Source organism: Drosophila persimilis, unplaced genomic scaffold (assembly GCF_003286085.1).
Source record: "Drosophila persimilis strain 14011-0111.01,24,50 unplaced genomic scaffold, DperRS2 tig00000002-arrow-pilon, whole genome shotgun sequence".
NCBI lineage: Eukaryota > Metazoa > Arthropoda > Insecta > Diptera > Drosophilidae > Drosophila > Drosophila persimilis.
In genome coordinates this window covers 7,104,082-7,129,351 of record NW_020825289.1, presented here as the reverse complement: position 1 = coordinate 7,129,351, position 25,270 = coordinate 7,104,082, and the positions used below count along the sequence as shown (strand labels likewise).

The window sequence follows — 25,270 nt, the reverse complement described above, 5'->3', positions numbered from 1 at the left end:
CCAGACCTGGGCCCAAGCTGAGAGGCAGCACAAGAAGCCCCCAAAGAGAAGGAAGAAGCCTGTTTTTTGGGATGGGATGAGATGGATGGGGAGGGGGGGCAAAGTACGTGGCAGATAAATCTACTTACTTGCCACAGCCACAGTCTCAGCCTCAGCCACAGCCACAGCCACAGGAGAGAGTGCAATGACACTTCCTCCTCGTTGCACTTTCATGCCCCCCCCCCTGGAGGAAATATCCTCTCCACCTCCTCCACCATGTGAAAGCTTTCCTCCCCCCACGATTTGCTAATTATGGCCTTGGGCAGAATGCAACGAATACGACTAGTCGTATTCGCTCGTAGTGATTTCCGAAATTAGACACTTTTGCTGCCGTTGTACGTACGGGTCTGGGTACGGGTCTCACGTAATATTCAACATCGAAATGCATAAATGACAAAAAAAATAATGCGGAAAACATGCAAAAATACAGAGAGTGGCGCCAGTGAAACGAGCACAGACCCAACCCCCAGACCCCAACCCCAACCCCAACCCCAACCCCAACCCCAAAACAAAAACCAAAGCGAAACACCAAGAGTTCCCCCAGTTCCCAATACCAATTCCAGTTACCAGCTCCCGAGCTCCCGAGCTGCCAGCTCCAAAGCTTCGAGCTCCCCATCGACTAGACGACCGACCAGAGCGACTCTAAGAACGGGTTTTGATTGCTGGCCAATCGATGGCGAGGTCAGAAATGGCTAAAACCCCAGACCAGAGCGTGCGATCGACGAGCGTTGGTTCGAGCTAAACGAATATATTGATCTTTATGGAAAAATAATGGTCCGCGAATCCCAAAAGATCTGTTTATTAAGGAATTTCGATTCACTCGATGGTAGATGGTATGATTTTTCTTCTACTGATTGACTCCCTAAATTCCTGTATCCATTCAGATACTGGAAGATCCCTTTATGGCAAAGTAAATTCATATTTTCAGCTAAATTATGATGCTTGACCCATGAAATCCTTCGGAACACACGGCTCTTTCGTATCTTCGTGCCAAGATCTATGTTAGAGGCAGAAGTAAATCAATATTTTCCCTGTAAGTAAATATGGTACCTATTCTTCCAACCGTGAAATCTTTCTCCTTGAGTTTCCCCGTGAGTTTCGGTTTGGATCTTTGATATCTTAATCTTTAGATCTTTCCAGCAGTGACCATCTACGAACACGGTTCTCTTCAAAAGGTTGTAAATCATTCAACCTATTCCCAAAAACAAAGATTGGATTGTTTTGGCAACCTTGGGTTCTGTCTTCCTTGAACCCCTGACCTCTCTCTCTCTCTCTCTCTGTCTATCTCCCTTTGTGTATGTGTGGCACTTGAAGCAACTGTTAAATTCCATAACAAGTGTTTGCTTATCAGCTTAAGATATCTGCTAACTGTTTCTGCTGCTCCCTGCTGCTGCGTAGGTGGCCAACGAGATCCGAAAAAGAGTTGTCAAAGATTGGAATACCTGAGATGGGATCGTACCATTCGAGAGAGGGCCTAAAGGCAGTCCCTCGTGTTCCATAGTGTCAGCTACTAACAAGCGTTAGAAAAGCGCTGCAGCTACTCGTATGAATGGCAACTGTTACCTGCCGCCTGCCTGCCCCTCTCCGATTATGTACCTGAGGAGGTCTGAGGTGTTGCTGCCACTGCCACTGCCACTGCCACACTCTCTCAACTTTTGCCAACTCATTATAATTTTTCGTCAATTCTCACACAGGTAGCAGCACAGACTGCAGAAAAGGTGAAGATCGAGAGGCATTCCGTTCCACAAAACAAAAGCCACAAGGAGCAGATGCCCATGCAAGGGGGGGAAATGGGGAAATGGAAGGTGGAGCCTAAAGCCAAGGCAGAAAATGGAGCTTCAGCCGACGCATAAATTTACAATTAAATTTAATTCGTTCGCTGGATTTCCGCAAGAGCTGCAACAGCAACAAAAAAGGGCCTGGCAACACCAACACCAACGCTACGCTCGCACTTGCAACCTGCGGCAAGTTCAACGTTTTCTTTAGTGCCGCTGCCGCTGCCGCTGCGCTGCAATGCGCTTGGCGAGGAAAAACTAAGGAGGGAGAGATATTCCCAAGCTGCGCTTCTCGGTAAGTAAATTTTGTTGCAGTGCCAGTGGTAGGTCTATAGAGACATGCCACACACACAAACACACACACAAACACACACACACACATTTGAAACTCATTCTTACAGCGCTGCATTCGTTTCGGCATTCGTTTATGATCCGCTGTCAACAGGATCTTGAGGATCTACCTACGGGATGAAGGATGGGATCATTCCATTGTGTGTTGCTTTACTTCCGCCAAAGCGGAGACCAAACACACAGCATGCGGCAAGCGGCATGCGGCATGCGGCATACAGCATTTGGCAGGATGCGATTTTTAGTTGCTTCGAAGGCCTGTGGATAGTGTAATTGTCTGGTAAACTGTGAAGGTCGTTGGCTTCGAGCCACAAGGTCGTTTCTCGTTCTCGTTTTCTTATCAACGAAACCGAAAGAGAGATTGAGAGATTGAGAGAGAGGCTGGAACCCCAGGGTGAGAGGGACGCTCCAGCAAGTGTCGGTGTGGTATGTGGCACAAATATTTACCTTTTGCAAATTCCTAGCACTTTATGCAATGCAAATATGAAACGTACAGAAAAGCCCCCCACGGGAAAAAGCAAGGTAGCGAAAGCCGGAAAGTCGGAAAATGTATCTGGGGAAAAAGTTGATAGAAAGCTAAGGAATGTTGTTCCATGTGAAGAGCGCCTTCTTCTTGGACTCGAAATAAACATTCGACTAAATGTGTAATATATCTGTTAAGGGACATGGCCCAAACAGACTGTGAAGAAAGCCGCTCTTCAGCCAGATCTTTCGTCGGTTATTCTGGGTCTCTTTACAGGGTTTATAATTCTTAGATGTACCGTTTGGCAAATGGTTTTTCTATTACGTATTCCCTTCTATCTCAAATAATGATGAAATGGCAATTTCTTTGGAACTTTTTTGTTAGTTTCTGCTTTTTTGTTCGCCCCTATATCATCATTCCCATTCCATCTCTGTTTATTTGCTTAGGTGGAGACACGAGTCGCCTGAGCAACAAGAAAATACCATTTTTGCGCAACTTTTTTCTTTAGTTTTGTCGTGTTTTCCCGAAATTGCAGCTTATTATGTGAGAAATTTACAACTCCAACGAAGGTCTGAGCGGAAGAATTCTCCTGCTGCCTGGTTGGATGGATGGATGATGTTTCATTGGGTTTCTGGCTTTGTTTCTGGTTCTGTTTCTGGTTCTCCAGTGTAGTGCTGTTTGCACTACTTAATTGTGACAACCGATAAGATTAAAATTAGTCTTAGTCCGTCGCCGTCGCCGTCGCAGTCGTCGAGAGCCGGTAACAGTACGAGTATACCCCCGCGATAAGATAAAACTCTCCACACAAATAAAGATATAGCGAGAAAGAGAGAGAGACCCAGAAACGAGTTACCGCCAATGGATTCACCGCTGACAACTCGAGTGGCAGCCACACACACACACACACACACACACTATGGACCCATGGATCATGGATGGGAACCAGATAGAAATTCCATCAAATATGGCAAGGTCGTCGCTGTTGCTACTACTGCTGCTTCGCGCCGCATTCCACACGGATGTTTGCCTTCTTAATTAAATAGATCATCGGAGGCGAGTACTCGTACTCGTACTCGCGACTCGTATACTTTAATCAATCTTTCCACACAAAAACATTGACACAAGTCACAGAAATTGAAAGCCCAGAGACACTACAAAACAAAATTTACGCATTTCGAAATGAGTTCAAAACACCCGAAAAATAACCAAAAACCATTTGGTTTGTGGGGTGAATGCCGGTGAGTGTATTGAACTCGGGTCTGCTCCACCACTCCAGCTCCATGCCGCCTCCACTTCCAACAACCTATCACTTGCTCCCTCCCCGCCAATCGCGAGCCAAGAAGTTGAGCAAACAAGTTTGCTTTGAAATTCTTTTGTAGCATTTGATGTCGATGTCGATGCCATGCCAGAACCAACCATCCCACCCCCCTCTGGGGGCCCCTCTCTGTGACAGTTGATAAGTTGTCACATGGATATGCGACATGGAAACCCTATGCCTGCCATGCCATCCAGAGTTCCTTCCTCCTCCAGCTGCAGTTTCGCCCACTTTCCCTGGCCGTGCACTGCACAAATGTCACCCAAGGGGATTTGCATGATTTGCTCTTTATTATTCGTTATCGCAATCTGAATCAGACTCGGAATTCTTGAGTACTTGAGAAAGATATTTCTCTCTTTTGGTGTTTGCAAGTTTTGGGTGCTCCAATTTCAGCTAATGGATGATTCACAAGAAAGATATATTCTCTTTGGGAAAATGAGGAGAAAATCGGAGTTTACGTTCCACAAATCACAATATGTATTTCGTGTTAATTAGTTTTCCATTTGCTTTGATCCTACTCTGCCTCTATCAATCTTTCTCTTGCCGCAGCAAGACTTTTCCAACCTTCTGTGTTTCCAGTTCTAACACTCCTCTATCGACTATGCATGGTTTTATGGCTTTAATTGCGGGTTATTTCACTCGTTTTTTGATGCATTTGCTTATGCAACACCATGGCTGTGTCTCACGACCCACAATTCCGATTCGGATTTGTCTCAAGCGACGATGCATTTGGCTCCACGAATTGAGTTGCTTACCGCAAAGCGTTTTATGCTGCGGCTCTGGCAGTGGCGCCCCTGTTGAAGTAATCCAAAACACGTACTGGGACACCTATTTGACCAGGTTTTACCAGGTCTTGTCGGCCGGGCTAACTAGGGGGTTTACTAGACGCTCTATATGGCGGAAGGTACAAAAACAAGAACGGAACATCGGAATGGGACCCATGTGAAATTTTGCAGCTGCTTTTGTGCTCCAACTTTTCGCCCTCTCTCTGTGTCTCTCTTTCTCTCTGGGTTCTCTGGGATCACATGCACAAAAAGGAGATACAGAAGGAGGAAGAAGTTTTTGAAGCGCGGAAAACGGCAAGCGCCAAAAACTGGTTGGAAAATCGTAGCTGGTGTGGCTGTTGTTGTTTTTATTGGAGGGGAAAACTTGTTGTGGCAGCCACAAGACACAGAAAAACGACACAGAAGAAGAGGAAGGCGAAGCAGAATCTTCTTGCCACCCGCTAAAACAGTCTTTTATGAAAATACATTTTGTAAGCGGAAGAATTCTTCATCGGCTGAAGGTTGAGATCTCTCAAGAAACAGTTTTTCTGTTTTTCTTCTGTTTTTTGTATTTTTGTTGATGTTTGCTGAATTTTGTAATTTTTTTGTTGAGGCACATTTTTACACGATATTGTTATAAAGCTTAAAAGGCCGTTTCGTGCTTTTGGCCGCTTTTTGTTTGCATTACTTCTCTATCTCTCTCTCTCTTTTTCCTTCGCGCGTTCTCTTCCTCTCTCTGTTTTGTTTGGAGAGCTTAAGCTGAGTAAACTTTTCACAGAATTTCCATTGACAAAACAAATGCACTCGTTTTAATATGTGCATTAATTCGTTTAATAAACTCACAAGGCACAACAGGCACGGGACACGCACAATCACGGACACGGACACGGTGGACACGGAAAGGCTGCGCGGGCCACCAGAAGCGAGCGCGCGAGGGGGGCATATAACGTTGTGTCGGCCTGGTTCTTGCTGGCGCGTCGGGTCTTACGAACTGAACAAAATGAGAGCCGAATGGAGACTGAGACACCGCTGGCCGAGAGTCTCGATCAGGCAAAGCTCATGTGGTATCGTGTCGAATCTCGTTCGCTACAGCGTTCGCTCTCTCTCTCTGGCCCAGCAGTTGCAAAAATACCCAAGCAAGCCACGTTAAAAGGCAGCTGAAAAACTGTCGAGAGCGGGAGAGCAATGCGTCTTAAGACGTTGCTGTTGTTGTGGGCCGAGTACTTGGAATACAAGGTGAGGTGCATTTCAAGAGGTGTGCTCTGTGGATTTATGGAAGAAGGAAAGAAAAAGTAACCAACAAGCGGAAATTCGTGAGAGTATTGTCTTCACCTAATACAAATTATACCTTGGTTTTGAGAGAGAGAGCAACTACCTGAGCCGCTTCTAGTAGGTGGGAGAGAGAGGGCGGCGAAAGAAAAAACCCAGTAGGAAATGTACGTATGCTCTCAATATGTTGGGCACTCCAATGCCCATGGAAATCATTTGCTAATGGGGGTTAGACCCTCTTATCAGGGAACACCAGCAGAAGCAGCAGCAGCAGCAGCACCAACAACAACAACAACTGCATATAGCAAAGCAAACAGGTATATTTCTATTTAATGCTGAAAGTCACTTATCTAAGCAGGAGGGAGACAGAGAGAGAGTAGCGTACTCCTCCACTGCTCTCTGAGAGCGCTCTTTCCGCACGAGAACCTGTTGAGTGTCCAGTTCTTGGCTTTGGAAGTTATGTGGAATGGGAGGAGAGAGAAGAGAGAGAGAGAGCACTGGAATGGATGGAAGACAAGAACCTGTTGCGGCAAAATGGCCTGCAACTTGGCCAAAAAAAAAAAAACAAAAAACATCAAGAACATCGTGTGGCAAGAAGAGTTCGGAAACAAAGAAAGCAAACCAAAGAAGAGACTACGAATGAACAAAGGAAAGAAAAACGGCTGATAAGCAAGGCCGTTGGGACGGGACTCGAGAGAGACAGCGAGAGAGGGAGATCAGTATTGGCTGCTGCCTGGACACGGGTCGGGATTCGGGTTGGGGACTTCAGATTCAGATTCTGATTCGGATTCACTTCGATGTTGATTTATGTTCTGGTTCTGTTTGCACTTTTGATTTTCAGCGCATGTTGATTTTAATTAGAAGGAAAAAAAGACAGAGAACGGGAAGAACTCGGAACACTGGGGGACCACCAACGAGGTTATGGGCTCTGAACTTGAACACCGCCCCATACCTCTCTGCCCCTCGCTTGACCGTAAAGAAATTGAATTTCAATATTTTGATCCGGGGCATGACCGTTAAATCGAAAGCTCAAATATCGCACGCAAACCAGGTGTTAATGAGGCATTTTGTTTCGGCGTTTGGGCCAAGCCAATTTATGGCCCAAGAGAGTGGCTGCGATTTAACGGTACAAGCGAAAGGCTGGCCAAAACAAATGCAAATATACATATCTCCAAAGAATCCCATTCTCGATTCGCACCAGAACAAAGCCCAATCAATGGGATATACTCGTGTATGTCTGACAAAGATGCTACTTGGACAGATCTTCCATCATTGAGTTTCTGTGTCAATCGATCCGATCGGTTCATTGGACGATTTTGGACGGATAAACTATGGGATCTGTGACCTATCTGCAATGGTATTCCGTGGCGTGGTTCGGGATTTGCATCTCCTCCGGTCCACCCAGTCAGTCATCCCCAATTAATCATCGCTTTGGTTTGTTGGTTCCCCATTTGTTGTTTTGCAAAACATAGAAATAGAGAAGAAAGACATACAGAGGGGACAGGGGGGTCAGTGAAAACAAGTTTATTGGAGGGGGAGTCAAGGGAAGCTTGTGGTATGTGGAATGTGCCGCGACTATCAATCAATTTTTGTTTCTTTTTCTCTTTCTCTCTCACCCCCAAAAACGGTCTATTGTCCGGATAGGCGATTACCAAATCGGTGGACCGGCTTGACTTTCCATAGGAAAAGCCCCAGAAAAAAACACACACAAATTGCTTGAAGGTTATCCGGGGACGAGTCTCGATCGAACCGTACCGCACCGCAACGAACTGTTTAAGCATTCAAGTGTGTGGGGAACGTGTGGAACACACCCTGTCCAGACCCCGATCTTGATACGATATCATACTTGAGACCCATTTAACGTGGGAAAGAGCCATCAAAACAATAACCACACACACGGACGAGCACTTGGCCCTTTTTGCGAAAAAATTAAAAGCACAAAATGTTTCAACTAGGAGCGGGTACAACGAGGTCCGAGGCCCCGGGTCCGGGCCGGGCCCGGGCCCGTTCCCCAAAGTTTTGTGAGTTGCATTTCAATTGGGGAGAAACGATGATGACGACAACGTCATCGGCTTTATTTTTTGCTCCACATGGCTGATGAAAATTTGCATTCAACCATATGTGGCTGGGGCTCTGGCAGTGCCAGTGCCAGTGCCAGAGTGGGGGAACGATGGAGAGGGAGCACATTTTTAATGTCAAGCAACTGGCCGGCATGCCAAAGGTATTATGACATACATTTCAATTCAATTTTTAGATAAAGATGCGACTGCAGTTCGTTGCTTTGAATGTATTTTTGAGAAAAATGCAACAAAGGCGAGCTGAGCGGACAGCGGACAGCGGACAGACAACGGACAACGGACGATGGACGACATTTGTGTGGCCGGGGCAATGAAGTTCCGCCATTGGCGGTGATGTAAACGTCGAAAACAGATACAGTCCGGCCGAGCCGAATCTATCTCTATGAGTTACAGTAGTTCCCAGATATAAGCAATATCTGGAACTCAATTATAAAATGAGATGTTTGTTTTGCAAAGGAATTTGGGGGAACATTGAAAGGAATTTCAGGATATATCAATTATACGAAAGTATCAGCGATCAGGGAATAAGTTTAAAGAAGAAGAGAACGCATCAATGAATTAATCTTACTTTGATGTAGGTTAGAAGGAACTATAGAAAACGATTGATCATACACAGAGTATCAGGAAAATTATAAGAAAAGATTTTTTGGTTGCAGTACTTTTATATGGATTTATGATCGAAATCAATTAAAATATTGATCATATCATTTTGTGGGAATGACTACTGTGCCCAGAGGAGCTTCAGCTGAAGATCTGGCGGCATTTGCTGCGGGCCAAGCTTCATTTTTGTCAGTCAGTCAGTCAGTCATTCAGGCTGTCAGCCAGGTCAGTCGGTTCGTCTAATTGGATTTGCGCGCTTGTGCGTAACTATAAATCACACACACACTACCAGACACGTAGATACAGATACAGATACAGATACAAATACAGATTCAGAGACAGTAAAACCAGCAGAAAGACCGAGCAGGGACAACCGGTTTGATTGCCAAGTCACCCGCTCAAAGCCCAACTGCAGACATGGGTCTCCACCGTTGCTGCTGTTGCTGCTGCTCCGAGGAGGAGGAGAGGATGGAGGAGCAGCAGATCCCATAAAGCTTTTTTCCACTCCAACTATTTGTAAAGTGACCAAAACGGTAACAACAGCAACAACCACAACAAGCAGAACCACTGGCCACACGAAGAGAGTTCCAAAAACAAAAACAACGAGCCACACAAAATATGCCTCAAACATACATATGTATGTATCTTTATGTTGTTGTTCCTGTTCTTCTTTCGGCGTAAAAAACATAAAGAATATAATTATGCTGCTGCACAAAATATCAGCTTACGCAACAGCCAACGAAAGGTGGCCGGCCACAGAATGTGGCATGTCAAATTTACATGACACAAGTCCCCCTCCCCCCCAGCCAACAGGTCGTGTGAAAATTATTAATGGAGCCACCGACTCTGGCTCCGACCTTAGAGAGGTTCAGGTGTCATGTGGAAAGTGCTGCTGCTGGACGATAGAAGCTTCCTAGAAAGGTTGTAAGTTTTTCTTACGGAGTTGATTTATGTATTTGCCCCAACGGCCCACAGGTTGTGTAAGCGGATGTTGTAAGCCCAAAAATTGCAAATCTAAATGGCCAAGTTCTGGCTAATAACAGGAACGGAAGGAGCACTGGGCCCAAACGGAGCGGACGACCCTCTACAGTGCATGGGCTCGTGTGGGGGGTCTGGTCTTCGATCAAGCCCCACATGTGACTTGAACTTTTATGCGAACTTGTAGCTTCCTTGAGCTACTTGAATTTCACAAAGAAGGACGTCTGGAATGGATATAGAATTACACAGCTTGCTAAAAAAAACCAACGAAAACGAAAGCTGGTACCAACATATGGCGTTACGGGTTTCAAATTGGGCGCCAAAAGGGTAGCAGAAAAATGCAGCTGTCTGGCAGCGCCAAACAATCGAACCAAACTATCGAAGCGATATCAAATGAACCAACTGTCAGGAGTCAGTTGCATTTTTAAAATATAAAATTTTAATGAATATTTGCATATTTAAAAAGAAAATTAAGGTTTTTCAACTTGTGTTAGTTGTGCAAACGAGTTCAAGATTTTTTAAACACACAACTAACACGCAAACGAACTAGTTCTCTCTTGAACTACAGATAAGACCTATCAGCTGTGGGAGGCCATTATTAAACAACTGTTGATTCCAAACAAAGGAAATGTGAAAAAATCTCAAGGAACATTCCACATACACACGTCCGCCCAACGCCCATTAAGATGCATTCCGCTCAGGCCCAGGCGCAGGCACGCGACAAACTGTTCAAGAGCTGGTCAGGCATCAGCGAGGTGGCCATCATCAAGGAGGTAGCCACCAAAGGCGAGAACATCGACCTGTGCTTGGAATACTGGGCTAAGAAGAGAAAAACCACCATAGCGGAGTATCGTCACTACTTCTATGATGTCGTGCAGGCGTATGTACAGCGATTGCTGTCTGAGCGACTCGTCCACAAGGCGGACACCACATTGCGTAATGTGGACAGGGACGTCAAGTGCTTCTTCTTTCAGTACGCCTGCGAGTGCCAGGACGAGGATCTCAGTGAGTATGTGCTTGATCATCTGCGCACCAAGGAACCGCTGCTGTATGAGCAGGAGGAGCCCGTCCTGGCCTACTACTGGTCGCTGGTGCAGCAGCTGCGTGAGTGCGGATCCCTGCTGTCGAAACTCAAGACCCAATTGCCGCGGGTGCACATCGAGGCGTTGATGACGCTGCCGGAAGAAGCATTACAGCTGCTCCTGGTGGAGCTCTTCTTTGCCAATGGCAATGAATCGCTGCTATCCGAGCTCAACAAGGAGATGGTGTGGCAGCACCTCGTGGATAATCAACGGCTGGACCAACTGCAGCGCTGGTGCTGCTGTCGGGAGGGCAAGGAAACAGAGGACACATTATCGCCGCTCGAGAAGGGCTATGCGGCTTGGCAGGTGGACTCTTCCATGTACGACTACGCGCTGGAACAGCTGCAGCAGCCCAGTGAAACGCTGCGCAATTACTTTGCCCGCGCGGGGTACTTCTTCCCCGATGAATCATCCGATATTCCCACACAGCTGCGTCGCCTCTGCACCATGGAATGCCTGGGACAGCACTCGGAGCTCATAAGTCGCCAGCCGCTGGCAAAATATCTCCTGGATCGTGGCCACCACAGCCTGCTTTTGATGGATTGTGTGCCCATTGCCTCTCTTGAGCAGCTGGCGGGCAGCGAGGCGCATCAGGAGGCCTTGCTCACACTTATAATTGATCTCAAGACTCATTCTTTGGCGCAGGCCGAGGGATTTGAACTGGTATAAGATTCAGAGAGGCACTGCGCACTGGTACCCTCTAATAATTTCCCTTTTGCAGATATCCAAAAGCGTGCAATCGTTTCTGGAGAAGACACACAACGAGACAGTCGGCCCCTTCGAAGAGCATCCCCTGCTCACATTCTACGATTTTCTATCGCTTGAGCCCAGCGTGCGCTCCCTCGAGAGCTTTCTCACCTCCACCAGCCTGAGCAGAGTGCCATATCTCAAGTCGCTGACGGCTCGATTTGACCATGGACCGACGGGCAGCTCTTCTGGTCTGCCAACGCCGCATGAACTATTCCTGAAGTTCAAGAAAGTGAATCTCTCGGTGCTGGCTGCCGCTGGCCATGGGGAGCTGGTGACCTTCTCGAATCCCCGTCTCTGCCAGCGCTTTGCCAGGAAGTCGCAGCTGAACTACACGCACTATCTGAAGCAACACAGGAGCGCCTATGCAGTGTACTATCTGATCACGGAGCAGCTGCAGCTGTATGGCCAGATAACGAAGACGCAACTGTTCCATGCCTGCGAAACGACCACGCAGCTGGCCCTGCAGCATGCCGGCGATGAGGAGCTTGTCACCCACTGTGTGGCCTGCTGCGAGATGCTGGGATTCGACACTCAGCTACTGCGCAGCTTCCTCCTGCTGCAGCGACACCTGCCAAAGCGTCAGCATAGCGAGAGCTATTCGGATTTGTTGGCCAAGTGGGACCGGGATCTGGTGGAACGGCTCGATGCGAATCCCCAAGAGTTTCCATTGGATCTGTATCAAGCTCTGATGCGACTGGCCATGCGGAATATTCCGGGAAGCTTTCCAGGGGCTCTGCTCAAGTATTATGCCTCCAGGAAGGATTGGTGGCATCTGCTGCTGCTCTTCCAGTACTTTGATCTGCCACTGACCGAGCTCAAGAAGCTTCTGCCGGACTTCAAGTCTTCTCCGCTGGGCGTCCACCTGCTGCGGGCATTAAGCTACGAGTCCCCCAGTGACCGCCAACACAAGCGGAGTTCCAACAGACCCGCGCGTCGAGGGGGCGAAACTCAGACGAACTCTTCGCAGGAGACGATGACCAACTCTTCGCACAGTTCCATCCAGGAGGCCACCAGTGTGCAGCAGCAGCAGCTAGAAAGGAATGCGGGTCAGACCATGTGCAACCTGCTCACTCATTGCGCTCGACAGGATCTGTTTGCCATAATCCTGTGCAGTTCCAACAATCTGCCCGACGAGGAAATCATCTCCTCCACAGCCAAGTTTCTGGAAATGATGCAGGGCAGCGATCAGCACTGTAGCAGCATCAATCTCTTGAGGCACTGCATCAGGGAAGAGCTTCCCATCCTCGCTGTGCTGGCCGCCACCCTAAGTAGACGAAATCTGGACTGGTGCTGGCTCGTTTGGCTGGCTGTGGCCAGCGGACAGTGGAGCACCCTTCTGCGGGAGGCTTCCAAAACGAGAGAAGACGATCGCTCCGAGTGGGTGTGGTCTGTGATACGGGGAGCCGTTGCCGGCGGGCATGTGAACGCTCTCCTGCACAGCTTCGAAATCTTCAAACCGGTGAGTGCGGGGATGCTAAAACTATTGATTCCCGATTCCAATAATTCTGCATCTTCTTGTAGGATTGCAAATTCACGCATCTGTGCCGATTCCTGCAGTTGACAAGCCACCAGGAGGACTTTAGCGAGTCCACAATTATGGAGCTGCGTCAGTTCTTCTGCAGCTGGAGCCAAGATGCAGTCACTCTCCCGCTGTGTGCCCCCCTGCCGCGCAAACAGATGATGCAGCGGTCCATTGGGCTGCTGCTCGTTCAGTTGCAGTCGAACTTTGACTGCATTCTGCAGCAACAGAGATTTCTGGACTGCATCTGCCGCTCAGATGTCGGCGACATTTGCGATCTCCTTGACTTTTGCCTGCTGCACAAGGTCTTTGGTGTGGCCGCCACATGGCTAAGGGAACTGGCCATTGACCTGGAGCAGCTTGTGAGAAGGGACAGCCCCGAGTACAAGCGTCTGGTGGATTCCCTTATCGAGGCGAAGGAGTACGACGAGGCACTGCAATTGGCTACCTTGCTGCAGCTTCCGCTAAGCGACAGTGTCTATGGCAAGTGGCTCGCAGAGTTGGATGCTGGAGTGCTGCGTCCTCACCAGGAGTACGAGCGGGAGATCGAACAGCATGCTCTGCCTCCAGCCATTCTGGTTAACTTTCTTCTGCATGCTGCCACCGTCCTGCAGGCGGATGGTGTTAGGCGCTACGAGTTGCTCCTAAGTGCGCTGGGTGTGATCAAGCAGCACCATTTGTTCCCCAACGAGTCCTTCGACAGGGATCAGATCGAGTACGATATGGTCCTGTGCTATCTGAATCTGCCAGAGGATCAGCTTTCCTCGCTGGCCATTTACCACTCGGAGTATTACGAACAGATCATGCTCCAAGAGCGCCTTGTTCTCTACAAATCCTTCTCAGAGCTAAAGGAACTGGCCGGCATCGATGACCTCAGCATTGCCGGAAAATCTCGCCTAACGGCTGAGATGGAAAGACGACTGGACAGCCTGCTGAACACGCTCCTGGACAAGGGCGATATTGTGGAGGCGTTGCGACTGCAGGAACTCTTCGAGTATCGGCCCAACGATCTGCGATTCATTGTCTTTGCAATGGCTCTGGCCGAGGGCATGGCCAGCATCGGTAATCTGTCCAGCAAAGAACGCCAGTTGCTCGGTGAGATTGAGAAGAGTACGTTTCCAAAGTTCAATCGGATTACGCTCAATCAGAATGTGATGTCGCGATGTGGCAGCGATCTCTCCGACAGCTGCTCGGACTCCCTGGCCCTGGAGTTCGAGGAGATACCATCCAAGGAGAAACAGCAGACGCTCGAGACCCTACTGGGCATTGGGTCGAAGCTTAAGGCCGGCGTGGAGCTGGGTAGACGCATTGTGCTGGCCTATCGGGCTGCCATGTACCTGGACAAGGAGTATTTGGATGTGCTACGCACCAAAGATGTCAATGTGCTGCTGAAGAGTGCCGCCGATGAAGACTGCCTGCAGCGTTTGTTGGTGGTCAGCGACATACAAATATCCACGCGTATGACACCAAAGGAGGTGAGATCTGATGTTCCCAACAACAAATTTTAAGACTTGTCCAACCCTTTTCCACTTTTCTTTGTCAGATTGCCGATATTCTTGCCCTAGAGCTCACAACGTGCATTGTACGTCCACGCTTTTACATATTTAACGCCAACCAACAGCCCCGTAACGCCCTAAGGAACGCTGATCTTTGGGGTCACAGCATCGATAGGGATTTTCACCTGTTCCTGGAACTGACGCCAAACACCACGATGCTGGGCAACTGCCTGCTGGACTACTGCGAGGCCTTGAAGGCCTATCGTCGCTATCAGGACGGAAAGGTGTACGAGGAGAGCGATACGTTTGATCGTCTCTCGGGGATTATAACGCTTTATGGATTACCGATTGCCACACCACCTGGGGGATTATCTGGCGTTCCCCAAGTACTCTCCCACAAGAAGCAGAACCAGATTTACGTGGAGCTTCTTATCAAGGCGCACTTGTGCTTTGTCCACGAGTGCTCTATGGAGGGCATTGCCAGTGTTTTACAGAAGGCTAAGCAGCTTAATGGACAACTGGCCAAGGCCAAATCCTGGTCACTGATCGTCCGCATGCTGATTGGCATTGCCCGTTATCGGGAGATGTTCTACTGCTTCGATTCGCTGATTGAGAATGAACAGTTCGAGTCGCTGCTGGGACAATTCGATGAAGATCAGAAGAGTGGCCTGCGCTCGGCCATTCTCAGTTATTTGCGGGAGTATCAGCCGAAGAACAGCAAGGAGCTGCTGCGACTTGCTGCCTTGCATTTCCTCATGTATAAAGAGCTGGCCGAAATGTGGACCGAAGAGGCCCAGGGTGTGGTAATCCGCATCCAGGCCCTGGCCGAGCAGTTCAACAAACTGAAATGCTCTTCAGAGGTGCAGAATCTTCTACAGCAGGCCATGGAGAACTACACGCATGCCACGGAGAACTATCTACTGGACAACAAGCTGCTCTTGGCCCAACAGAGTGTATCGCGTGCGGAGCTTATTGCCGTGCAGCTGGATCTTTGCAACAAGGCCCTGGAGCGGCGACACAATAACAACTCTCCTCAGCTCTGTGTGAGCGTCATAGGCGTCCGATCTAGGGAACAGTTTCGTGAACTTGTGAACACGCAAATCAGGTACAACACTATCATTGATCTTCAGGCCCTTACTAATTGAATATACACTTTTCTAGTGTCCCGCAAACTCTGATATTGAGTCGCGCCTATGGCTACGATATTAACTGGAGCGAGGCCATTCTCTCCCAATTTGTGCTGCAGCAGAACCCACTATATCTTCAGGAGTATCTCTGCCATCAGCGTTTAAGCGACGATGTGATCGAACAAGTGGTCAAGGGGTAAGGATAGACGTACTTACACAGTTCTAGTTTTGTCTTAATCTCGATATTCTCGATTCTATCAGGTACTTGGTACACGCCCAGAGCAATGCGACAACCGCCAAGCAGGAGGAGTCCCTGGCCCATCTGGTGGAACTGATTAAGTCGGTGACACTCAAATACAAATTGGCATCCATTTTAGGCCTCAAGCCCATTCTGTTGTCGTTGATAAACGATTCGCCGGTTTACTATCTGCGTGACACGAATTTCGGGCGCAACGAGTTCCACACAGCAGCGGACACATGATATACACATTATTGTGATTTTCTTTTTGGGATTTTAAGTTAGCAAGCTATTATTAATTGGCCGCCCGCCTTTGCGAAGGGTGAAGAACTCAAACTCAACTCAAAGAATAGATATTGGAGTATTTGTTATAGTTTTACATACATTTCGTCGATGAACGAGGATCAGCCCGAGCTTTGGATTAAAAATCAATAAAGACGATTGACTGAAATTCTTCTGGATGCTTGCAGCAGTCGGCCATCGCAGACCAGAGCCTTGTGGATGCACTCTCGAACTGGCAGCTGAACTGAACCCGAGGGTCGAGGGACAGCCCACCTCATCCTCTGCTAATATGCATATGTAATGGGAGATCGGGCCAAGTCGAATGTAAGCTCCCGGCCATGAAGGCTTGCAACTCGGATCCGGCGTATGTGTCAGATGTTCGACCAACCCTCACCTTCCCACCACACCCACTTCCTTTTGACTTGCAGCCTTCTGGGCTGCAGACCCAATATCAAACCATTTGATTCTATCGATATCAGTTCAGTAATCGAATTAAAACGGTTTGAATCGCGTGAAAATTGTATGCATTCTGGATCGAAGTGGTGCTAAAAATAGGTAAATTTCTCCATGGAAGGCGGCCCATCTGGAGCTGGCATAGGCCCTGCTGTTTGGTTTTCCACTGCAGTTCCTGTCTCCACGGGCTTGGGTCCATTCCATGGCTGCACAGTCATTTCGCCAAAAATCAAATACAACAAATTTCCCACAAACAGAACTGCGGCAATTCCCAGAAACACAGAGCGCCACTGCGTACGATCCGACTGTAAAGTGAGTACATACGATACGTATTAGGCTATATAGGAGGTTGATTCTGTATGTTATTACTTACTTCATTGGTCACCACAAAGCCGATGATGAGCGGCGATATTACACCTGCCCCCGACATCAAAGTGTTGCTGATGCCAAACAGAAGACCTGCAAAGTTTGGAGCGAGATCCACATGATTGAGAGAGCAGCCAATCGCCTGGCCAGAGATGGCAGCCACCGCTGCAACCAGACAACAGATGATGCCAGCAACATTCTGGTCGCTGACGTAGGTGAGCGCCACTAGAGCAATGGCAGGAGTCCAGGAGGCATACGAATTGATGGTTTTGCGAAGAATTGGCAGGGGAATGTTCCGCCGCTGCGTCAGATACTCGGCCAGGAAGATGAAAAAGTAGGAAAACATCAGCATGATCACAAAGGGCAGCGCGGAGAGCAAGGCGTTCGCCCAAATGCTATACCGGAAGATGCCATGAATGTAGCGTGGAATTTGCTGCATCAGCGTGTAGAAGCTGCAGGCCTGACTCATCTTGCAGAAGGCCAGAACGAGAAACGGACGTGAGGTCAATATGTGACGCCAGGGCACTGGTGGAATCTCGCCTTTGGGGGCATTACTCTGTTCCAGGGACAACTCAATATATTTCCTCTCAGCCAGCGAAATAAAGAGCGATTCGGAGGGAGAATTGGCGCCATAGCGCAGCCAAAGCAGGCACCACACAATCCCAACGTAACCTAGGAAACAACTCATTAAAGAATTGGCTTTAAATGAGGCTGGCACACTCACTTACCTGGGACATAGAAGGAGCTGGGCCAACCGAGGGGAGAGGCGGAAAGGACTCCACTGAGAGCAAAGCCCAGTGCTGTACCACAGTCCAGGCCAGTCGTCATGATGCCACCAAAGCGATTCTGCTCCTTTTTGGGACACCATTTGGCCAGATGCGTGTACAGGCAGGGCCACATGCCGCCCATGACCAGGCCCTGCAGGAGGCGCACCCCAAAAAGCAGTTTCCAGCCCCCCCAGGCAATAGAGAAAGGCGTGACCACGCTGAGGAGACCGGTGGCCAGCGATATCACAAAAAGCAGCATCTTGGCTCCGAATCTGCTGGAGAAGTAGCCGCCCAGCAGTTGGGTGAAGCAGCAGCCCCAGAAGGTACTGCTCAGAATATACGACTTCTGCTGCCCCGTTAGATGGTACTCTGGATAGTCTAGATTGCTGCTGTTGGAATTCGTAATCGCCACAATGGCAACGCTCATGTTCATCTGCTGGAGCATGACCAGGGTGGCGCACGTGAAGAGGAACAGCACCTGGAGGTGACGGATGCCCAATGCGGGTCCTGCAAACAAAATGTTGTGAAAACGAATCTTGATGGCCCCATCGATGGGGAGCCAACCTTTGGTCACCAAAGAAAACGACGTGATCGTCATTGCAAGTGCAATCGGTGGCAGCGACCACACCGTTCACTCGAAACCACAGAACTGACCAGAGGAAGGAGTATAGGCAGGTGAATAGGTAGCTGCAGCCAATGCAAAACTCGTTTGTGTGCCAAAACCAATAACGAAACTGCACCGAAACTTGATTTCTGGCCAACGACGCTCTTGTGTTCTTAGCCAGGAGGCAACGACGTCACTAATCCACATGCTGCGATGCAATCAGAAGGAAAACAAGATCTGTACTATATGCTGCTCCACTGATACGATTCAGAATGTTACATTGCCACTGGCTTAAGCCTTAAACTTAAACTTATTAATTTCTAGACAATTACTGACTTACTTAATAGATCTCGATTGGGAAACAGTTCCTAAACAAACAGAAAAACTGATTTGCTTTACAGTAAATCACTTTAGCTAATTGCCAGGGCCCCAATAATTCCTCGTAAAGCCAAAGACTAGGCCACAAACAAAGGGGACTGGCAATACGGGCAGACGAGACCCCAAACCAAACAATAACAATGACGAGGAGAAATAATTCCAAAACAGTAGCGGGTAATATATGTATTCTTATCAATTGGCAAACGGAGAACTCCCAGTCACCAGTTCACCCAGTCACCCTGGCGCTTGATATCAATCGATTTAAGTAATTGCTCTCAGATTGGTTCCGGCAATTAGATTCTGTTTTATCAGATGACAAAGCGATCGATGGTTAAGCGATAATTATGGTTCAACTTGCCATTGATTAGATAGCAGACAGACCTTACTCAATTCAGTGAAAAGAAGAAGGCTGGTCTCAAACACCTGATCCGTGGTTGACTTAAATCTGTTTACCATTTCCCAGATAGTTCGGAATCTATGGACTAGATAGGATGCATTCCAAGCGAAAGAAGAAGCTGGCCATGGCCCTATCCCAGATAGTACGGAATCTACGATTGAAATAGCCCAGACCTAGCTCAATTCACGCGAAAGAAGATGGCTGGTCTCAAGCATTGATCCGCGATTTAAAGCTGCTCCTCATGCCTACGAGTGTAGTACGTACGTTATCGGATCCATAGGCATTCCCACACGTATAGGCACATGAATACCCAGATCAAGCAACAGCTAACAAGTGTAAATAGAGCCAAGTAAAAAGCAGAGCGAGAGGCAATTCAACAAGTTTATTTATATTTCTAAGTATCACAATTTTTTCATTTCCTTTTTTTGTACCCCAAACAGCTGTGGCAATTGTTTTATTAGGGAGAGTACCCACAGGTCCGATCCACTTGTCTTCTCTGCAGCACCATTGAGAATTGGTCGCGATTGGTGTGAAAATCCCATATAAATATATGTGTTTATATACATTTATAAGATAAATTAAGAGATTAGATTAGAGTCCTCGATTCGAGTACCAAATCGCAAGCGTTGTTGGCAACAAAACAAAGCAAATCGAACCGAATCTATTGAAAATAAGTAAATTTACTCAAGTCTCGCGCGCATGTCACGCCATATAAATAGAATAAATATGAATTACAACCTACTTATAGTTAATACTGATTAACAAAATCAATTGTTCGACAACGCTACTTCCGCCACAAATCAATCCGTCGCCATCACCGTGTACCTCTCTGGCCAGCTAATTGTCTGCTCCAAGACAGGATCGATGGGTGGCGCGATCGCAGGCGGTGGGCTCTTCTTTTCGCTGCAAGACTCTGCATCCTTGGGCTTCAGATAGTCATCCGCATCCCAGGGTTGCGCCTTGGCCGTGCCCCAGACGAGGAACACACAGTTTCCCACAAAGAAAATTATGGCGGCCAGGCCAAATACTATCTGCCATTGGCCACGATCGTGCTGAAGAGTTGGAAAAAACCAGGAGATACATTGATTAGCTTTCGTTTCGGGCTTTTCACATTCAATGGCAGGGCTGACTCACCTTATCGGTCACGATCTCACCGGCAATCAGTGGCGTGAGGATGGGTATTATATTCGCCACCGTATTGCTCAAACCGATCAGAATTCCGGCATGATTGGGCGAGAGGTCGATGGTATTTAGGGAGCTACCGATCGTAGCCCCACTGTTGACGCCCACACTGAGTGTCATCAGCACAATGGCCAGTACTTTCTTTTCCTCGTTGAGGAATCCAATGCCGATCAGGGCAGCCGCCGGTATCCAGAAGGAGAGCGTATTGAACAGCTTCCGCACGGATGTTAGAGATAGGAACTTCTTCTTGAGCAGGACATCGGCCGCAATCAGATAGACATAGGAGAGCAGCCACATGGCCAGGAATGGCAGCGACGAGAACACTGCATTGCTCTGGATGTCCATGTTGAGTACGCCGTTCATGTAGGACGGAAGCTCGGCTTGGAGCGTGCTCAGTCCATAGGTTTCAGCGCACCGCGTCACTAGCAAAGCCAAGAACGGAACGGACGTCCAGATGGCCTTCCACGGAATAGGAATTATCCGATCATGGAAGTCTTCGTTGTGCTGCAGCGAAGACTCTATGTACTTGCACTCTGCTTCGCCAATGAACCGGGATTCGGGCGCATTGTTGGATCCGAAAATCAGCCAAAGGACACACCAGGCGGCACAGAGAGCCCCCGAGACATACGAGATTCCCGGCCAACCCATGGCACTCTCGGCAATCATTCCACTGATGAACATGGCCAGTACAGTGCCGCAGTCGGTTCCCGTGTAGCTGAAGGCTCCCAGGCGATTCCGTTCTTCTGGCGGCGACCACATGGCCAGGTGTTCCGTCACACAGGGAAAGATCACGCCCTGGAACAGACCTTGTAGGATGCGGATGGCGCAGAAGACCTGCCAGCCGCCCCAGGAGATGCACCATGGGGTCATCATGCTGAAGACCGCCGTGCCGAAGCTGGCAATGAACAATACGACCTTTGCACCATACCGACGACAAAGGAAGCTGCCTGGACAGAGGGTCACGATGTAGCCCCAGTAAAAGCTGGACAATATGTACGATTTGTGCTTTTCCGTCCACTCGTATTCCTGGTAGACAACGGACCACATCAGCAATGGATTTCTTTAAATGGAGGAACTCAGCGCACACTCACCGGAAAGTTGGGATTCGTTGTGGCAGAATTGGTCATGGCCACGATGGCTACGCTGACGTTGAGGCGGGCGATGTGCATCGCGGTGAGGCCCAGGAAGAGCAGGAACGATTGCAGATGGCGAATGCCAATGCGAGGCCCTTTAGCACCTTTGTTACTCATTTTTCACGAGCAATGAACCGAGCGAGGGCAGGGGAGGGGAGGATCTTGAGGTCTGCACCGTTTGGTTGGCGGATCGGTTCTGGGCCTTTGCGATATTGTTTAAGCAGCATTTATATGACAGCTGAAAGCTTCGGGTGCTTGGCCCGACCACATTCCCGTAATCATTCACATTACGGTCGTGTTTGCTTGCGGACTCGCAGGTGACTCCCACAGAAAGATGCCCTGGCGTTGGGAGGCGCGGGAGCAAACACCGCTACTAACTTTGACGCAACTCCTCGATTCCAGAAGTTGATTGACGTCCCAGATCTATTGTACAAGAGAGATCATACATATGTATACGTATAGAGAGTACTCGGTACAAATGCAAATATTGTTGGGTTTACACAAAGTTAAGGTGGTAGCTGAAAAACACTCCCCATGCGATGCCCCATTTGCCACAGACTTGTTTATTTGTCCAAAAGATTTATGGCGAAAAAGCTTGAGCTTCTATCGGATCCAGGTGGATTCCGCTTAAAGCGGAAACTAAGTGCTATAACCAGGCAAACCCTAGCTTCCAGTTAACATCGTCAATGGGGCTATAAATGAATGATTCTAATTTATTTTTTGAATATTATTCTTTATGGTTCACGTCGCGTGAAACAATGGAACGCGCCTGATAAGCGATGCTACCCGCTAAATAAATAATAAACTAATCGATAATGTACCCGACCCAAAGAGCCCAAGAGTGTTTACAATCTTTCTATCAATTTATTGAACGTTATTATATTTAAACAGCTATAATCTAAGGCTAAACCAACCAACTCTTCGCTATTCGAAACTCGAGTGATTCCCCATCGAACCACTCATGAGCGTCTCTGAGCAAAAGCTCCACGGACTCAAGTGGAGAGATTAGGAATGCTATCGGGTCTGGAGAGTCGGAAATTGTACTATCTGGATTGTTCGTCGATTGCCTTCGGCTTGCGCTCGGCCAGCTCTGGTTCGTGGGGCTGTAAAAAGTCTTCGGCATCCCAGGGTTGGGATACAGCCGTCCCAAAGGCCAAAAATATGCAATTCCCCACAAAGAAAAGCACCGCCGCAATAATGAACACAATCTGCCATTGTGTACGATCACTCTGGAAGAACGAGAAACCATTAATAGTTATTGATATTTCTATGGAGTGATGACAACCACTTACAGTGTCCTCCACGATGAAGCCCACAACTAGAGGAGTGACTATGGGCACTATATTCGCCGCTGTATTGACAATGCCCATTACAATGCTGGCATGATTCGGCGAGAGATCGATGGTGTTGAGGGAGCTACCGATGGTGGCTCCACTGTTGAAGCCAACACTGAGTGTCATCAGAACGATGGCCAGAGTTTTCTGGTCCTTGTCCAGGAATCCGATGCCGATCAGTGTCGCACACGGAATCCAAAAGGCCAGCGAATTGAAAGTCTTCCTCAGGGCAGTCAATGACAGCCGGTTGCCGGTAAGCAGAATGTCGGCGGTGATTAGGTACACATAGGACATGCACCACATGGCCAGGAAGGGCAGGGCCGAAAAGAAGGCATTGCTCTTGATGTCCATGTCGAGGACACCATTCATATAGGATGGGATCTCGGCCTGGAGTGTGCTCAGGCCATAGGTTTCGCAGCAGCGGGTTATCAATAAGGCAATAACCGGAAGCGAGCTGCAGATAGCCTTCCAAGGAATCGGAATAACTTTCTTGTGATAGTTCTCACTGTGCTTCAGCGACGACTCAATGTAGTGCAGTTCTGCCTCCCCTATGAAGCGGGACTCGGTTGCATTGTTGGACGCAAAGATAAACCACAGAGCACACCATCCGAAGGCAACACCAGCGGACACGTACGAAATGCCCGGCCAGCCTATGGCACTCTTGGCTATCATGCCACTCAGGAACATAGCGCAGACATTGCCACACTCGATGCCCGTGTGGCTGAGAGCACCCAAGCGATTACGCTCCGCTGGCGGGGACCAGCGCGCCAAGTGTTGATGAATGCAGGGAAAGAGCAGTCCCTGGGCGAAGCCCATCAGGACACGTATGCCGCAATAGGCCTGCCAGCCGCCAAACCCAATGAAGAGAGGCGACAGGGCACTGGTAACGCCGGAAGCGAAGGAGCCCCACAGCATCACACTTTTCACACCGAAACGCTTGCACAGATAACCCCCAATGAACTGCGTAAAGATATAGCCCCAGAAAAAGCTGGACAATATTAACGCCTTCTGGGACTCCGACCAATCGTATTCCTAAAAGAGAATTAAAGGAAGTATTATTGAAAAACGCAACAGGGGGAATAGGGCTATGTCTTACTGGAAAATTGGTATTGGTAGACTCCGCATTCGTCATGGCCACCACAGAGACACCCACATTGAGGCGACCCAAGTACATGCTGGTTATATTGAGAAAGATCAGCAGGGCCTGGACGTGCCGCATGCCCACAACAGGTCCTGCAAACAAAAGAAAACGTTACTCTTATCATATATCTCGAGTACTTCCTGCCGCGCTAAGCAATTGAGTAAATAAATCTGAATTGCACTCGAGACATCGCTATCGAACAGCCCACAAGCCAAACGATTTATGACCCTCCGTAGAGCCACTTGTGTGTGTCCGACGAGCGAGTGGTCTGGACTTTAATCAGGCCACGGGCAAGGTCTCTCTCTTGACTCTTCAAGGGATTTACAAAAGTGTGTCAAACTCAGTTCCGTTCCCTTTCTATATGCTCAGATATCCATCAAAGTTCACCAAAGAAAGTTCACTCAATTTCATACCTCTATTTGGTTCGACTGTCATCCTTGAGGATTTATACGGAAATCACACTTTTTGAACACAGTCCGAACTGCAAAACTGTTTGAACTCGAATGGATTGTACTAATTTACACTCGATTTCAATCGAACAACCTGATAATCGATATTCGTCTAATCAGAGAGATTATCCTGCGATAAGCTTGATCGCGTTCGTACGCGTAGTTCGTTGAATTTACTTATTGACTGCACTGTACTCAATCGAAAAGCATTGCGGAATGTCGAGATTAGTTAATTTGTAATTAGATTAGGAACAACATGAATTCCAAAGTATACGACTCTGTATATACATATGTATATATAAGCCAACATCCAGAGCGCTGACCTAAGGCAACAATGGATCTTGGTCATTCTCCAGTCATCAGCTGATACCATAAACCTCTGGACAATAGCCACCACTTGAGATAGCCGGCCCTGACACGCGTCTAAGCGTGAATCGTAATGGGGAATACCAGAAACAGCTAAACTTTCCAAGAGCACTACAAACCCTTCCAAGCTAAAGCACATACGATGGCATGGTTTTCCCTTATCGAAGTCACATTTTTTGGGACCCCTAGTGGATAAACTGAAATGTCAATTTAATTGAACACCCATCGATCTTGTTCTCGCCCGACCCATACGTCAATCGCATGGGCATTAAACACGTTCAATACTTCTGATAGCTCCAGCAATAATCTATGTTAGATAATGAAATTTCTATGGACTTATGTCGAACTGCCATTGCCCTTCTTCATCAAAGCTTCATCAAAATTGACACGGAAATAGGTTTATATTTGATTTATTTGTACTTTTTATGTCTAAACTTATCAATTAGTTTTGAATATTCTGAGAAATTCTGTGCTTATATGACCACGGACCAGCCGATAATGATTTTCTTTTGGAACATTATTCCTTCGAAATTTGTAGGCGCACCATCTCATCTTGTGGTTATCTCTACTTTCTCGC

At 48.1% G+C, this 25,270-nt stretch overlaps 5 protein-coding genes across 5 annotated transcripts in view; 1 reads left to right on the top strand and 4 right to left on the bottom strand.

Moving 5' to 3' along the window:
* LOC6590001 (protein Shroom) overlaps window positions 1-5,693 on the bottom strand; it is a 45,474-nt gene extending 39,781 nt beyond the window's left edge. The window contains exon 1 of the mRNA XM_002016015.2: window positions 5,548-5,693. The gene's annotated coding sequence lies outside the window, so the exon portion shown is untranslated. The remainder of the gene's footprint in view (window positions 1-5,547) is intronic.
* A 4,549-nt stretch (window positions 5,694-10,242) lies between these two features.
* LOC6590000 (spatacsin) lies at window positions 10,243-16,292 on the top strand. The gene is made up of 6 exons (XM_002016014.2): window positions 10,243-11,374; window positions 11,433-12,920; window positions 12,983-14,455; window positions 14,524-15,581; window positions 15,638-15,799; window positions 15,865-16,292. The coding sequence occupies exons 1-6, from the start codon at window positions 10,316-10,318 to the stop codon at window positions 16,082-16,084; spliced, it is 5,460 nt and encodes a 1,819-aa protein (XP_002016050.1). The 5' UTR covers window positions 10,243-10,315; the 3' UTR covers window positions 16,085-16,292.
* A 376-nt stretch (window positions 16,293-16,668) lies between these two features.
* On the bottom strand, window positions 16,669-18,560 carry LOC6589999 (putative inorganic phosphate cotransporter). Its single transcript, XM_026987091.1, has 3 exons — window positions 17,671-18,560; window positions 16,950-17,614; window positions 16,669-16,881 (listed from the first exon to the last, which is right to left on the bottom strand). The coding sequence occupies exons 1-3, from the start codon at window positions 18,305-18,307 to the stop codon at window positions 16,669-16,671; spliced, it is 1,515 nt and encodes a 504-aa protein (XP_026842892.1). The 5' UTR covers window positions 18,308-18,560.
* Window positions 18,561-19,752: 1,192 nt separating this feature from the next.
* LOC6589998 (putative inorganic phosphate cotransporter) lies at window positions 19,753-21,577 on the bottom strand. The gene is made up of 3 exons (XM_002016012.2): window positions 21,362-21,577; window positions 20,223-21,296; window positions 19,753-20,140 (listed from the first exon to the last, which is right to left on the bottom strand). The coding sequence occupies exons 1-3, from the start codon at window positions 21,518-21,520 to the stop codon at window positions 19,889-19,891; spliced, it is 1,485 nt and encodes a 494-aa protein (XP_002016048.1). The 5' UTR covers window positions 21,521-21,577; the 3' UTR covers window positions 19,753-19,888.
* Window positions 21,578-22,287: 710 nt separating this feature from the next.
* On the bottom strand, window positions 22,288-24,327 carry LOC6589997 (putative inorganic phosphate cotransporter). The gene is made up of 4 exons (XM_002016011.2): window positions 24,292-24,327; window positions 23,834-23,970; window positions 22,696-23,769; window positions 22,288-22,632 (listed from the first exon to the last, which is right to left on the bottom strand). The coding sequence occupies exons 1-4, from the start codon at window positions 24,311-24,313 to the stop codon at window positions 22,447-22,449; spliced, it is 1,419 nt and encodes a 472-aa protein (XP_002016047.1). The 5' UTR covers window positions 24,314-24,327; the 3' UTR covers window positions 22,288-22,446.
* Between the last annotated feature and the right edge of the window lie 943 nt (window positions 24,328-25,270).

Excerpts from the sequence above, each read along its gene's own strand:
- LOC6590000 (XM_002016014.2), top strand. The coding sequence starts at position 10,316 with ATGCATTCCGCTCAGGCCCAGGCGCAGGCACGCGACAAACTGTTCAAG. Across the intron at positions 14,456-14,523 it reads CGCGTATGACACCAAAGGAG|ATTGCCGATATTCTTGCCCT; the intron begins GTGAGATCTGAT and ends TTTCTTTGTCAG. Across the intron at positions 15,582-15,637 it reads CTTGTGAACACGCAAATCAG|TGTCCCGCAAACTCTGATAT; the intron begins GTACAACACTAT and ends ACACTTTTCTAG.
- LOC6589999 (XM_026987091.1), bottom strand. The coding sequence starts at position 18,307 with ATGACGATCACGTCGTTTTCTTTGGTGACCAAAGGTTGGCTCCCCATC. Across the intron at positions 17,615-17,670 it reads CAGCTCCTTCTATGTCCCAG|GTTACGTTGGGATTGTGTGG; the intron begins GTAAGTGAGTGT and ends GTTGTTTCCTAG. Across the intron at positions 16,882-16,949 it reads GCTTTGTGGTGACCAATGAA|TCGGATCGTACGCAGTGGCG; the intron begins GTAAGTAATAAC and ends CTCACTTTACAG.
- LOC6589998 (XM_002016012.2), bottom strand. The coding sequence starts at position 21,520 with ATGAGTAACAAAGGTGCTAAAGGGCCTCGCATTGGCATTCGCCATCTG. Across the intron at positions 21,297-21,361 it reads CAACGAATCCCAACTTTCCG|GAATACGAGTGGACGGAAAA; the intron begins GTGAGTGTGCGC and ends GTTGTCTACCAG. Across the intron at positions 20,141-20,222 it reads GTGAGATCGTGACCGATAAG|CACGATCGTGGCCAATGGCA; the intron begins GTGAGTCAGCCC and ends CCAACTCTTCAG.
- LOC6589997 (XM_002016011.2), bottom strand. The coding sequence starts at position 24,313 with ATGACAGTCGAACCAAATAGAG. Across the intron at positions 23,971-24,291 it reads GACAGTCGAACCAAATAGAG|GACCTGTTGTGGGCATGCGG; the intron begins GTATGAAATTGA and ends TTTTGTTTGCAG. Across the intron at positions 22,633-22,695 it reads GCTTCATCGTGGAGGACACT|AGTGATCGTACACAATGGCA; the intron begins GTAAGTGGTTGT and ends TCGTTCTTCCAG.